Source organism: Gallinula chloropus (assembly GCF_964237585.1).
Source record: "Gallinula chloropus genome assembly, chromosome: 4".
Classification (NCBI taxonomy): domain Eukaryota; kingdom Metazoa; phylum Chordata; class Aves; order Gruiformes; family Rallidae; genus Gallinula; species Gallinula chloropus.
Genome location: NC_140088.1, coordinates 16698548 through 16713324, shown reverse-complemented (window position 1 = coordinate 16713324; position 14777 = coordinate 16698548). Strand labels below are relative to the sequence as shown.

The 14777-nt window shown below is 44.9% G+C and overlaps 1 protein-coding gene across 1 annotated transcript; it reads right to left on the bottom strand.

Annotated features, from left to right (window-relative positions):
- Nucleotides 1-834: 834 nt before the first annotated feature.
- Nucleotides 835-14501, bottom strand: LOC311191908 (acyl-CoA (8-3)-desaturase-like; the record flags this gene model as incomplete). Its single annotated transcript, XM_084264230.1, has 12 exons — nucleotides 835-886; nucleotides 1040-1165; nucleotides 1849-1928; nucleotides 2612-2708; nucleotides 3447-3544; nucleotides 4551-4627; nucleotides 5910-5970; nucleotides 7509-7637; nucleotides 7812-7913; nucleotides 8282-8479; nucleotides 10038-10148; nucleotides 13842-14501. The coding sequence occupies 12 exons, from the start codon at nucleotides 14499-14501 to the stop codon at nucleotides 835-837; spliced, it is 1791 nt and encodes a 596-aa protein (XP_084120356.1).
- Between the last annotated feature and the right edge of the window lie 276 nt (nucleotides 14502-14777).

The window sequence follows — 14777 nt, the reverse complement described above, 5'->3', positions numbered from 1 at the left end:
ATAAAGGATGTGGTCTGAAGGAGTAGATGCACGAAGTGTTTGAGAGCACTTTGGAGCACAGACTTGATAGTGGAGACTTCACGGTTATAAACCAGCATGGGGAACATACACATGGCTCAGCCCAACTCAAAGTACAAAAACCAAACAGTAAATTAAGAAACTCTGAAGAGAGCAGTGGGCTTGAGCTGGTTTCAGCCCACATAGTTCCCCCGGAGAGGGATGCCTGGCACTGTGACAATGAAGATACTTGAGCAGGCAGTAATGTTGTTATTCAACTGCATATTGCAGGTGCTGCACTCTAAGTGTGATATGTGGTATATTATAGTTTACTATGACTTAAGCATAGTGCTGGAACATCACATTAATTCCAAATCCTATACAATTTGAAATTACTTCAAGTAAGCAAAAGTAGTATTAAACATTAAACCTTCCACCTGAGGAATACAAAAAAACCCCAAACCCAGACAAACAAAAAATTGGTCAAAGGGCTCTGACCTGAAGGTAAGTGTGTGTAGCTGCACCAGTCCATAATCTTCCTTGGAGACATACTCAGAAATGCTCTTGGCCATATTTCCTCAGACACACACAGGTAGCAAAGAGTTCCTCCTGTTCTAACCAGTCATTGCCCGCTTGTCCCATCCACTCTTAACATATCTCACTCCAAACACCAGGAAAGACCAGAAGTAAATTTCAGGTAACTTCATATCTGTTGGAATCAAATCCTTCAGTTCTCATATTCTTCTGCCCGAGTGTCCCCTGTGGTCCCTGCTCCTCAGCTTGCTGGGAATGCAAAGACTTGGAAGGATGTGAATGGTGCCATCAAGCCTTGTTGTCTTATTTGTGTAGGTAAGCATCAAGCCAGAGCTCTCCCGAATTCTTCAGAGAGCTGAGAGAAAGAGGCCACATTATACAGGGTTGCTTAGAAGAGCATTGGTGGGGGACAAGAGAAATGAGGGTTTCTGTATGATGTAAGAGAAGGACATGTTTCCTGTTGCTCCTACACCATTCTGCAATGTTATGCCAGTGTGATGTTACTTACTGCACGATGTCTGCAAAAGCCGTGAGCAACGGCTTGCACTGGTACTCAATGCCGTGTTTGGCACACAAGGACTTCACCAGAGGAGCCACCTTCCAGTAGTTGTGTCTTGGCATTGTGGGGAATAGGCTGTGGACAGGAGACAGACATATTCTTTTCCAGTGGTCCATAAAAAATACAACCTTTCACATGTCCACATGCATTATTACTTCCCAGATATCACCCAGTTCACAGAGAGTGGGCTCTTTTGCTGCTCCTAGCCCTTCTTTTCCCTTGGTGTGCTTTTAGCACAAGTAACTCATAAGCCTTTCCTTGCTTGTTCCCTCTTACTTTCCACAGTTGTCTCGAGCACCTCTGAAGTGACATTTCTCCAAATTAAGTGATGCTGTAAACTGCCAGAAACTACCTTTCCCCTCTCCCTTTCTCCAGAGGTAACCATCTCCATAGCACACAGAAGATGAGCCCATCCTTCAGTTGCATTATCTCTAGAGTAACAGATAAGCAGTCAGTAGAGGTAGGCTTAAACTATAGGCCTCACTATAAACAGGGTACCTTAGCACATACTGCTACTTTGGATAGACCCAGCTGCTGTCTGTATGGTTTCATAGATCCTGCCCATATTCAGTTTTTCCTGGTCATTTTCACCTTCTGTGGGTCCAGTGAAGGCTTTGAATTACATTGTGATTCTCTTTAGGGTTTTCAGTCTTTTTAAAGACAAACTCATTGGTGTTCCACAACTATTCGTAGCATTCAGAGCAAAGAAAAGATAAAGGGAATAAAAAATACTAAAGAAAGAAAGTTTTCATACTCACTGATGTTCAATCTGGAAGTTCAGATGCCCAGTAAACCAGTCATTGAACAGTGACTGCTCAACATTGCATGTTGCCTGGAGCTGGAGGAGGGGAAAGCAAAGTCAATATGGGTTGGTGACTGCAGCCTTCCTCGTTTGTCTAAAGAGCACAGCACGTTGTGCTACTCTCTTCTACTGATTTCTTTTAGCCTAAGCTGAGCTACTTCAAACCAGGAATCATAAACATCCTTCAGCCTTGTGAACCAGCAGAGGTATGTAGACTGGCTAACATCAACCATGGTAAAACTAGGAGTTGGCTCTGTGAATGCATTGAATGGACAGTCAGAAATACTCATGGGTCTTCTCAAAAGCTACATCTGCATAAAAAGCAGAGATGGCAGGGGACTTGTGATGGTCAGACTGTACTGCTGGGCTCCAATAAGTCTCACTGCAAAGAGGGCACCACATTGGCATTCGAGTAGCATAAAATTGCTCATCAAGATCAGGACACAAACTTCCATCTCTGCATAAGAAGAAAAGGTCCAAGACAGAATGATGCAATAACTGGGGAGGTGGATATGTTTTGGAAATAGAGGTAGAACCTAGCTTTGACTTTAGATTGCCCATGAACGTGCCATTGCTGTCCTTTACTATTACCATAACTGAGTTCCGTTGTCCTATTAACCTTCACTTCCCAGTTACCAACAGGTTTTCACCCTTAATCCAAAGGGGACTCGCTTGTCTTCTGGTATGGCCACAGTTCTTAAGAATGGAAAGTACCTTACCTGAGTAGACACCCAGTCCAAATTGTTGTCATAGTAAATATCCATAGGGATATGGTTCATCTGTGAAACCCAGACAAACCAGCTGCTCTCCAGCATCCTGTGCAGTCAAACAAGAGGCCAGAATTCAGCAACAGGAAAGCAAGTCAATTTGATGATCCACTGGAAAACAGCATAGCCAGGCTTACAAACACATGGCTTAACAGCAGCCCTACTAATCTAGCACCTTGAAGAACTTACAAACCCTGGAAGCCTCATATTTCCTTATGAAACTAATAATTATTTAATATATTTTGTTATGAAACTGATGTAGCCTGGTACTCATCTTGTTTTATCTGTAGCCAAGGATCATTTTACTGATTTGAACCAGTTTGGTCCAAGTGGAGCACATATTGTCTATTCAAGCCGATGCTGCTGAATAGTGCCTGGGCATTTGCAAGCTCAGGCTAAGCTGTTTCTCTTAGATGTTCTCTTTCACTAACCAGTAGCAGACCCAACACCCAAAGTGCTGAATGTTGTACAAGGTACATATTCCTCAATTTGGTCATCACTCAGTGAAGTCTCTTCACTGGCAGAGTGAAAAGACATAAAACTTGAACTAGCAATTAAGCAGAAGAGTAGTAGTTTAACATTACAGAATTAAAATAAAAAACCCACAACAAAACAAATGAACAAAAAAAAGACCCCAACCAAAAAACCCCAACGAACCCACAAGCAAAAAATGAGATGGTAAAGGAGAATGTGGAAAGATAAGCAAGCAAAGGCAGAGACAGACAAGCAAACACAGGTAGAAAGAATATGTAGAGGAAGGCTGTAGAACCTTCTAAAGAGATATCACCTGAATATAAAATAGTATGCCAGTAGACTCTTTACTTCTAATAATGATCCATAAGTATAAAAGAATCTGACATAGAAGGTCAGCATCCAGGCCAAATCCTACCAAAACCAAAGACAACAAGAAGAGAAAATAATTATAAGTTATATTTGCTTAAAATATTTCTAAGCTTCATTTTATATGTACAATAGAACATAGAATGACAGAATGGTTTGGGTTGGAAAGGACTTCAAGCCCATCTAGTTCCACTACCTGCCATGGGCAGGGACACCCTCCACTTGCCCAGGCTGGCCTAAGCCCCATCCAGCCTGGCCTTGAATGCTGCCAGGGATCCAGGGGCAGACAGCTTCTCTGGGCACCCTGTGCCAGCATCTCACCACCCTCACAGGGAAGATTCTACTTTGAGCTTCTGCAGGTTTTTGCGCCACTGAATCATCTGGAGCAAGCAAAGTCACCAGAGGTTGATAGCACATTCTTTTCACAGCTTTCTGAATAGATGAATCAGAACATTCATGCCTAATGTGTTAATGTGTTAGCAAATGACTATGCATTCAGAAACAAGAGTTGAAGACTTGTATTGAGTCAGCAAACTAAGTGCTAAACCAAGGATCTTGGTTTTGGCTGGAACTTGGTCTGTCTTCCTGTATCCATAACACACACAAGAGAAGGAAGAATGGAAGATTGATTTTTTGCTGCCTTGCATGGGAAGTAATTCCAAATATAAGCATACAGCTATCAAATCAGAGACAACAGTTCCTATAAATCCACACCCTCCCCTCCCTGAACCACTATGGACCTTCCAATTTGCTTCCCAAACCACTGAAGACAGTTCCCTCCATGGTTCTCCAAACCAGGCAGATCCGTGCAAGCCCTACAGCCTACTGCTTGTTTTCAGGCCTTTATCATTGAGCTGGGGAACATTTGGTTTAGCAGAAAGGATGCAGAGCCACTGAAAATGCTACACTAAACTAACTGTCACACTGGGCTTGACTGAATGACAGGGAGTGTCACACAGCTGGGACTGAGCCCTGGGCAGGAGCTGGCTTCATGTTCAGGAGAAAGGCCCACAACAGACCCCTTCTTGGTTGCACAAGTAGCAATACTTACCGCCCAATACCCTTTTGTGTATGCAATGTAAAACGTGTGGCAGTGGAAGTAGGTGGGAAACAGGAGCGGAGGAAGAGCTGTAAGGGAGAATTCATTATCACTGGTAACGTCATGGACCACATGACAGGTGATGGAAACAGAAGCGCAGGATCGCTGAACAGCCACTCAATAGGGAAAATGCTCTGAGGTTTAGGGCTGCGGAGTTTTCTGGATGCTATCAGCATGCATCAACACAGACTAACCTGGGAGCTGCTGACCTCAAGAGGTAAAACCAAGGTAAGACAAGAAGCTCTGTGCAGCTTGATTCAGGACAGTTCCTGCTCTTCAGCAGGACAGCCTGCTACTATGTCACCTGTCAACACATGCAGTATTGCCTTCCGTTTCCTTACGGAGAGCTAGGACCATGGCTTCTTTTAGGAAAGAGTGAAAACAAAAAGGGATGTGGGGAGTCCCAAAAAATAACAAGGACAAGGCCCCAGAACCTTAATCATCCTTGGCAAGAAAATAACTAACTGATATGGGTTAGGATGCTGTATTAGCGGCTCTAGGTCTGTCCATTAATCTGATAGTGCTCCCAAACCTTAACTGACTCCCCATTCGATTGTCCAAAGGAACAACAGGAAAACATTAAAAATCCCTTGCCTACCAAGGATTTTAAGTCGCAAGAACTCAAACTCAACAAAATGGACAACTCCTTTAAAAAACCCAAACTAACAGAAAAGCAACACAACAAAACAACTGGAAAAAACCTCACAGACTGGTATTTAAATTTGGATACTACTGAAAGGTGTGGTACAACATTGTAACTCAGAGCCACTGTGGAGGACATCAAAGATCTGGAAGAGGATCACCTTCCTAAACATTGTAGAGTTGCATAGCTGAGATATGCACACCTGAAGGAACCCTGCTAGCTCTATCTAGTCACTTGAGAGATGCTTGATAGTTCCTGCCATCTGTGGAGGTCAAGGGGAGGGAAAAAAAAAAAAAAGAAAAAAAAAAAAAGAGGTAGGTCAAATTAGTAACACCTTGAAAGTACACCATACTACTTTTCTGCCCTGGAACAAGCTTAAGCCATTTGTCAAGAAGGGCACAGAAACCTAATCTCACATAGGATCCTATGATAATTCAGTCTGGAAAACTTCAGGAACTGAGAGTAGCATCAGCTATGAAGCCAGATCAAGTTACTTGGGGTTTTTATCCAATCAGTTCTTCAACTCATCCAAAAATCTAGATGCAGACTGATTATGATGTTCTCTGATGCAGGCACCTTAGTTCTGCTTAAGTCCTACAGCTCAGAAGTAAGATCTACAAGCCCCTTTAATACCCTTCATGGTATTGCAGGAGAATGGAGGTACTCACTGATGAAGAAATATTTGTGTTGGTGATTGTATGGCATGTATTTTTTCTTTTTGATCCCAAGCTGTAAAGAAAAAAGCAAAAAAATACTGAGTGGAAATGAAGCAATTTGCACGGGTAGCTTGCTGTTTCCCATTCCTTCTCACACACTTCCCATGACCCTCAGTCCTACTGTCTCCCTCTGATGTACCTGTCCTATTAGTTTACATACATAATATGCCTGTTGTATAAATCCTCATTCCATTCATGTATGGCTTTAGTGCTGTACAGCTTTGTAAAGGCCTTCAGAGATAAACCATTAAGGAACCATATGACTTTTCTCTAATAGGAGAAAATAAACTGATTGCTGAAAAGTAGTTCTAGATATAGTTAGGACAAGCCAGAAGAGAGGTAACAGCCTGTAAGAAAAACCTGCATTGGTATATAGAATTATACAATCACCTGGGTTGGAAAAGACCCTTTAGATCAAGTCCAACCATAGCCTAACCCTGACGAGTCCATCTCTAGACCATGTCCTTAAGTACTTCATATAGTAGGATATCTGCTGTTACGGATACCACCATTGGCTGAGTTGGAATGAAATGATGTAGTAAAAACTATATGAGAACATTTCACCCATTTAAAATATGGTGTGTTATGATAAAAAAATTATTTGAGGGTGGATACAGGTGAATTTTAGCTGTTGAACTTCCTTAGTTTTGTGTTCTTACCACATTCATAATTAATTTACTTAAGTCTTAGATGTTTCAATGCTAAGTTATGTCATCAGTCAAAAATAGCCATATGCATTTTCTCTTCCCCCTCCCCATTTCTTCTCCAATCCTGTACACTTAAATACAGCTTCATGATGGCAAACATCTTCCAAGGAGAAAAACATTTCATTTCTGTAACTGCTCTGACAGGGTCTGGAGAACTGATAGAGTTATAGAACAAGGGAAAGGGTTCAGTGTTCATCTCGGGTTGTCAGCCCTGGCAGTGGCCTAGCAACACAAGTTGAGAACATCCTGTGTGGTCAGATGCCTTCTGCCCACAAGAGAGACCTGCCAACAACCAGGCCTACAGAGCTCCAGGGACTGAATGATTATTCAATCCTGCTGTGCTGGCTGCCTTTCACAAGCAAGGCTTCTGCCTTCTCCTAGAAGTTATAGACATGTCAGAGACATCTGTATCTCTGAGCCTTGGACAGTATTACTAATGCAATAACCCCATGCCAACTGAAGACATTCTTTTTATTGATATTTAAAAGTTATCAAATAGTCATTAATTACTGAGCTGTTCTATTAAGTCATGAAGTTCCTATAACTATTAATAGTCTTTTTCCAGGTGGACTTTCCACACTATATATGATGTACACACATCACATCTCATTGATTTACAAACACTTTTCAACCATTCCAGAAATTCTGAAAGGAACTTCATGTGAACTATGACCTGCTGACAACAGCTGAAGGAAGTAGACACAGATGAAGATGACATTCCCTGAAAAAACATCATCAGTTCTCAGTTTTAGATCTTTAAGGTATGGAGTGATTTTTATTGACTAGGGTGTTGTTCCCAGTTCCTGGTATGTGAGCAGACACACATGCACATGCACATACTGACCTCCACAGAGAATTTCTTCCCCAAAGTAAACAAGAAAGGGTGCATGTCAATATCAGGATCTTTGTGGAAGCAGTTGGGTTTGGCATGGTGCCGGGAGTGCAGAAGAGTCCACCATTTGGCTGATGCCCCCTGTTTTGGTGAAGAACAAAGTGGGAAAAGTACAATGCTTTAAAAGCCAGAATCTCTCAAATTCCCCTTCCTCACCCAATGCTACACACAGTATCTTCCACAGAGTCTCTAGAACACACACTTTTACAGGAAAGCCATCAATTCCAATAAGTTTTTCCAGGGTCAGGTACTTACTATCAAATGGCACATCACAAACTTATGCAGCAAGTGGTTCCACTTGGTCTTCCTGAATACTGAAAGGTGTCCTAAATCGTGCTGAAACCATGAAGCCTGGACCTGGAAGAGGAAAAAGAAAACACTGCAGGGGAGAAGAGGAATAAGAGAACAGGACAGTGCCAAGATTTTTCTTGGACATCGCTCCAAAGTCCCAATCAGAAAGAAAGTATGAAATCCTGATATTCTTAAGGGTTCCCCTAGAATATATCTTGCTGAAAGAATCCCAGACTAGGCTTAGTGGGACCTGCCCACATGCAGAATTTCTTCTTGACCTCTTCTGTAAGCAGATGCCATATAGTGGTAGTTCTCTTATGACAAAGGAGAACTATGCCAAGTAAGGAAATGGAGGACTACAAAACTGCAATAGTATTCTGTGCATGGAAGTTGTTGCAAGTCCATGTGTATGTGCTGTGAACTTGGTTGCTTACCTGGGAAATGGTCAGCACCAACAGAGAGACAGTGAAGGGCATAACGGATGTCCCAAAGTAGAAGAGAATGAGCCAAGCAGCAGTATCCAACAGGAGGATGTGAGCGAGGTGCAGGAAGAAGAAGAGTTGATTTGGCTCCAGAAGTCCCATTTTCTCAGCAGTAGCACGCAACTCACGGAAGTCTTGCACCAGCATTTTCTGTGGAAAGCACCAGTGTTACATGTTCTCTGTTTCTAGAGTGTAGCACTGCAGCCTCAAAAGCCAAGGACCACTTTAGTGGCAGTAAGAGAGTGCAAAGGATCTGGACAAATGCAAAGAGCTGCACTTGCACACTCACAGATGTTTTCATTGCTCTCACACATCTTCTCTGTCTTTGCCCGATGAGGTTCACAGAACAGAGGAGCAGCAGCCACCACAGAATACAATGTCTGTACCTCCAGCCCCCAAGACTGTATCTTTAGTGTTTCCTCCAACATTTCTTGGCAGTAGCATAGGGCTCAAGTGGAAGTTTTGTACAGAGGAACCTGTGCTGTGTGTGCACGAGCATAGCCTGCCATCTTGTGGTAGGCCTTTCAGATGAACCAGTTCCAACAGATCACTCTATGTCTTCACTTTACCCTTTCCCAGATTAACAGGAGAGGGTAGATTACCTGCATGAAAAATGGCACCTACAGCCCAGCTGGCCTCAGGCTGGTGGGTACTGAGGAAAGAGGATGGAAGAAGAAAGGAGCAAAGCACAGGTGCTAGACCAACCCAGCTTTGTCCTTGCCAGCTCCACATATAAGAGCAAAGCCCAGTTCCTGTCTCTGTGCAACCCAGCCCACAAAGGAGCTTGCCAGCCTGCTTTCCCAGTCATTTAGGGGAAATGGAGTTTCCATGGAGCAAGGCTGTGGTGCAGGCCAGCTATTGGATCAAGTAGGCAAGGCAGGGCCACAGACAGGTAAGAGGGTTCATGAGGTTTCCACCTACACGGGAAGCATGGCCCTGCCATTCTGGGACAGACAGAGTGCTCCAGTTTGTGTTTGTAATGCCCGTTACATGGGGCCAGGCGTTGTCTTGCCCCCCTCCAGCATTGGACTATGCAAAGGAAAATTCAGGGCAGCCTAGAAGGAATGGGGAGAGCAGTCTTGGGTAGTGGGAAGCAATGAGGGCCATACAGCCCAGGGAATATTTGTAGTCCAAGACTATTCCCAGGCTGTTGCCTGTGCCTCTCTCAGGTTCTCTGACGTACCAGGTTGGTCACTCACAGCATCATCCACTGTGGTTCTGTGAACGATCATTCTCCAAATGGCCTTAAGACAGCTACAAGGAGGCTGTCCAAAAGGGCAATGCCAATACAGCTGGTGAAACTTAATTCAAGGCTAAAACATTCTACTTGCAGTCTCTCCCTACAAATCCCTACAACAGAAAATTTGCTATCAGCTGGAAAGGATTACTTTGGTTTTGATTAGTTGTTTCTCAAAGCAAGGGAATGAAGGTGATAGCTGTGGTATTCATGAGAGCAAAACAAGGCTCTGTTATTTATGTAGAGTTGCCGGGGTGAGAGGAAAAAAATCATCTTCAAGAATCCCATTCTCAACCACATGATGCAGATTTAGACTAATATTCATTATTGTTTCTAAGTAGTAGCATAAAAAATCGTGAAGAACCTGGATCCCATTGTTCCAAGAGCTACACTGAAACAGGTGTACAAGGTCTAACCTCAAAATATTTCCCTTTAATCTATCTTTGATCTGATTTACAAGCTTAGACTTACGTTTTTAGTGGGCTCAATACTGGGTTGATCTGGTGCCAGCTCCCCAATCTGCAGTGGCTTCAAGTACTTGCTCACCAGAACCTTGTCAACATGGAACGCTACAAAGGCATCCTGCAAATGCACAAGAGTAAAGGAAGTAGTAAGAAAAACAAGTGCTGTGGTACTAACCTCAATCCACTGTGCACACTAAGACATTCACTGAGGAGGAACCACAATGGCAATGATAGCATCTCCCCAAGTTTTTGTTGACCTTGTTCTTCTTATGTTTGTCCTATGCTCTTAAGTGAGATCTTATTTCAGCTGGGAAATGGAAGCGCTCTGACTTGCACTACTAATACAGGTATGCAGGCTCCATAACACAGAACTGAGTACAGTTGTATTACATACACCAATAGCAGAGTCTAGTTCCCTTCTCTTTCTTCTTCCCCCTTCTCTCAATCCCAGTATTAGTGACTCTTCCATCTTCCTAGACATCCAGGTATGCAAAAGACCTTTCCTAACAGCAGACCAGAACCTTCCTTGTTGTGCAAATGTTCAAAAGAGAAAACTGTCCTTTAAATCCAACAGCTTAGAAGAAAGGTGTGGTTCCTCTTATGCACGAACAGGAGGGATTTTCACCTTTCAGAAATATATCCTTTTCAGAGGCTGCATTCTTAATTTCTCCATAGTCATGCAAGAGAATCAAGGCTTCTCTTATATTAAAGATACATAATTACAGGAAATCTAACTACAAGAAGCCATAAAAGAAGGAAGAGAATAGGTGACAGTGATGAGAAGCCCACTTAAGGAGCAGAATCAGAACAATATGCCAACCAGCTCTAGGTAGAGAGCCCTACTCCCAAATTAACAAAGACAGGAAGCATTTCATCAAGGACCAAGCGACACAGAGAACTTTCTATTTTTCTCCAGTACTTGGAGGTATTCAGAAGGAAATGAATGGCAGGTCACAGTTCATGTGCTCCACATGGTTAGGTGTTACTGCTCTCTCAAAGACACGAGTGAGAAAAAGCAATGGTGGGATAGCCTCTAGGCAGGGTTGGGGACAGAAGGGACAGGATGCAGAAAAGCAGAGGAGACAACTGCACTGAACGCACACGAGGGGGGCATCTGGAGCCCTGAAGATGAGTTCTGCATTGGGTCCGTAGGAGAGGAACTTCTCCTGAATATTCTCCAGCCACAGAAAATTCCTGTTGTACATCCATGCCTTTGACGTCTTCATCTGCTTGCACGCCTGGTTTTGCACCATCTTTCATCCAGTTCAATTTAGTCACCCTAAACGGACCAGAATCGGTGCTTTACTGCCTTGCAGACCCAGAGGCACTCTGTGCAAACCTTTATTTCATCACACAACCATTCTTAATAAAGTGGTTTAGCTAATCTATCCGAGAAACTGCTACAGAGTTTCTGTCCTCGGTTCCAAAATGACATAGGTTGGGGCAACTGCATGACCGACATCTAGGCATATATGTAACATATGGTGGCTTTAAATTCCAGGCATATAATTTCTATCATTGATGAACCCCAAAATCTGCAAGCAGCGTCTCTGAGAAATTATCTACTGCAAGTACCTCGTTGTTTCACAATGGTGTAACACCGAACATTTTTAGAGTCTCCAAAATCAACCAGATTTTGCCAAATTCAGCCAAAAACTCCACTCTCAAGATTGTTGCTGCTGTTTTCTAAGTCAACCCCTTCCTTAACCCTGCTCTTCTACACTTTGTGAGAAAACACCACAACAGCACTAAAAGGACTCTGCAGTTTTGTGCAATGTCACCCTTACTAATATTGTGCCATTAATCACACTCATTTTTCCATCCCTCGGGTTTCTTTGCTGGACAAGAGTCTTCCATGTTTTTCATCTTCTCCCAAGTTGGCATCTTTCAAGGCTTTATGCTCTTGGTACAACCTTACATTCAAATTAAGATTATTTTTTTAAATTTTTCATGTTATACATCCAAAAGATTAAGCAAGTGACCCATTCCAACATGCACATACTTCACTAAAGTCTTATGGATTTACTTAATAAATGCTTCTTTCACCTTGCTTTGTCTCTGCCCCCTGGACTAACTAAAGAGCCTATTGAACTCACGCTGTCTCATGAAGCTGCTCTCCCTCAACAATGAGGAGCCACAATGTCCCGGGTTATTTTCCCCACTGCAGCTCAGCGTGGTTAGAGCCAAGGTTGCTCTACCTCAGCCTGTATGCACGTTACCAGGGTACACAGGAGAGTGCAGCTTGTTAGAGGCAGACTAGTGCCGACACGGCTGCCTCCACAGGGGATTACACAAACCTTCATCACAGTCACATCTACAGCACGTGTTCCACGTTTTACTCCCTTCCAAAGGCTTTGCTGATGTCAAGATGCACAGCTTGAAGGTGTGCAGAGTTCACACAGGGTGAGATTCTCCAGAATCACACCGCATGCACCAATGAGCCTTGGAAGAAATGCATATTCTGAATGTTGTGCCTTGTTAGAAGGGGATTATGCTGTTGTTATCTAAAAGAGCTGAGCTGATGAAGATTTATGTGTTGTTCTGCATGTCTGGAGCAAACTAAAACTCCTTATTAATTTCACTTACAGCCCTTGAGCTGGAACTTTATCATACATGCTTAAAAAGAGAGAGAGAAAATAACCAGGCATTTTTCCTTCATGGTACACAGACTATTTAATGTACTTCACGCTTGTGTTTGAAGGCAGTTGAGCTGGTGTCACACAGAACTGGCTGAAGTCTCGCAAGACTTAATGATTTGGGCATGGAACCAACCTATAAAAACTAGCTCAGATTGCAGAAACAAAATATTTGTCTTCTTCAAGTTCATTCGTCATCTGGGCTGAACAGCATCCTTAAAATGAAAGCAGCCTGACAGTGCTAACCAGAGCAATAAATGATGGGAAATACAGAATGCCAAGTTTAGCTAATACAGAATTTGAAATTTAAACTTAGTGAACTGAAAGTTACTTTTATTTCCACAAGTCTCAAACATCCCTTAGGTGTGGAAGATCAGGAAACTATATTTTTTCTTTCAAAATACCCAACAAGAAAAGACTCACATTTTTCACATCTGTGCACAGATGTTGCTTTACCACTATTTTCTCCCTTTCCTACATGTACCAGCAGGCAAGAACTCCAAGGAACTCACTGAAGGCTTTGGTGTGCGTTTACCACAGGTTTCCATGCCACCTGGAAATTGCAGTCTGGCTGGGAAACTCCACGAGCAGAAATCTTTTTGCCCACAGACCAGCTCGCCAGCAGCTCAACACTTGGCAACTGATTGTTTCAATTTGGATCATCTCAAGGGTCAAAGGGGCTAAACACGAGACCTACGGAAAGTTTTCTGGAAGGCTCAGCTGCCTTCCTTTGCCTCCCCTCCGGGTGCCGCTAATCCGGGTGGCATTTAGGGACACCTTTCCTAAGGGCACCTTTGTGGAAGCAGCTACCGGAGTTGCCGCAGGGCTTGCGGCGGCTTCTCCGCCCTACCCAGGCGACAAACAATCACCGCAGGTCGCTCTTATCTGGAGATAAGAGTGATCCTGAAGACTTCAGCTGGGTGAGCAGTTAGAGTCTGGCTTCCCCACGGGCTGAGCCCCTTTAATCGCCCGTTCCCAGGCAAAGCTCGAACGCGGCGGGTGACACGACATAGCCCCGACCCTGCCGCTTACCCCAAGCCCCACCAGCTCCCAGCGAAGTCACCTCCGAGCTCCCTCTGCACGATGCTCGCCGGATACCACTCCCCTCCTCCCCGCATCCCAAACCCAGCCCCGACCCCTCACCACCCGACCCTCCCCCCCGCCCCGCCGCTCACCGTGGCGTCCTGCCCGGCGTGGCTGCCGATGAGCCGGGCCCCTCCCGGGTGCCTGCGGTAGAAGCTGCTGATGTCGTACACCTTCCTCTCGATCACCAGCCAGCGCTCCTGCGGCCGCGGCCCCCGGCCGATCCGCTGCCCGATCTCCTCCCAGGTGAAGAGCCGCAGCGCCGGGCTCGTCGCCGAGCCCGGATCCCGGCCCCCATCCCGCTCCTCCCCGGACCCCCGCAGCGGTACCATCCTTCCTCGCCAGCCCCAGCAGCCTGCTCCCTCCACGGCATATAAAGGGTGCAACACGCCCACCCCACCCCTCAGCTCCCGCCCTCCTCCTTCGCCCATCCCCGGCAGGTCGACAGACAGGTTTCGGGAAAGGTGAGGGATGTCGGCAAAGATGCGGGTAGAGATCCTGCACAAGCTCCATCTGCTTTGGGTTTCGTCTCCCCCCACCCCCCGCCCAAGAGCGCTCCTTCGCGACCCCGGCCCTGGCAGCCACGGCGCAAGGGCGGCGTGCAAAGCTCGGGGTAGCCGCAGGTAAGGGCTCCCCGGCCGCCCAGGGACGTGGCTCGGTTGCTGGCCCTGCGCTGGGCTGGGACAGCCGGGGACAGTCCGCTTCGAATACGCCTCTGCTGAACCCGTTGGCAACCAGAAAAATCGCGTCATCCCGCGGCTTAGTTTAGATGTTACAGTCCCTGAATCTCTGTGGAAGAAATGAGTTAGGCACGTTCTTGTGCCCAATTAAACACAAAACAACCCAACCTCCCCTTCCCCCCAAAAAACCCAAACCAAGAACAGAAGTCAGTATTATATTTAGGGCCTGACAAAAACCCGGATTTCTGTCTTTCTAGTTCTCCGGCAATCACAAGAACGGAGCAGGGAGGGGGAAGGAGGCTTCCACAGGGCCCTTTATCGCAGCTATAGCCTCTCAGGGCTCTGCAC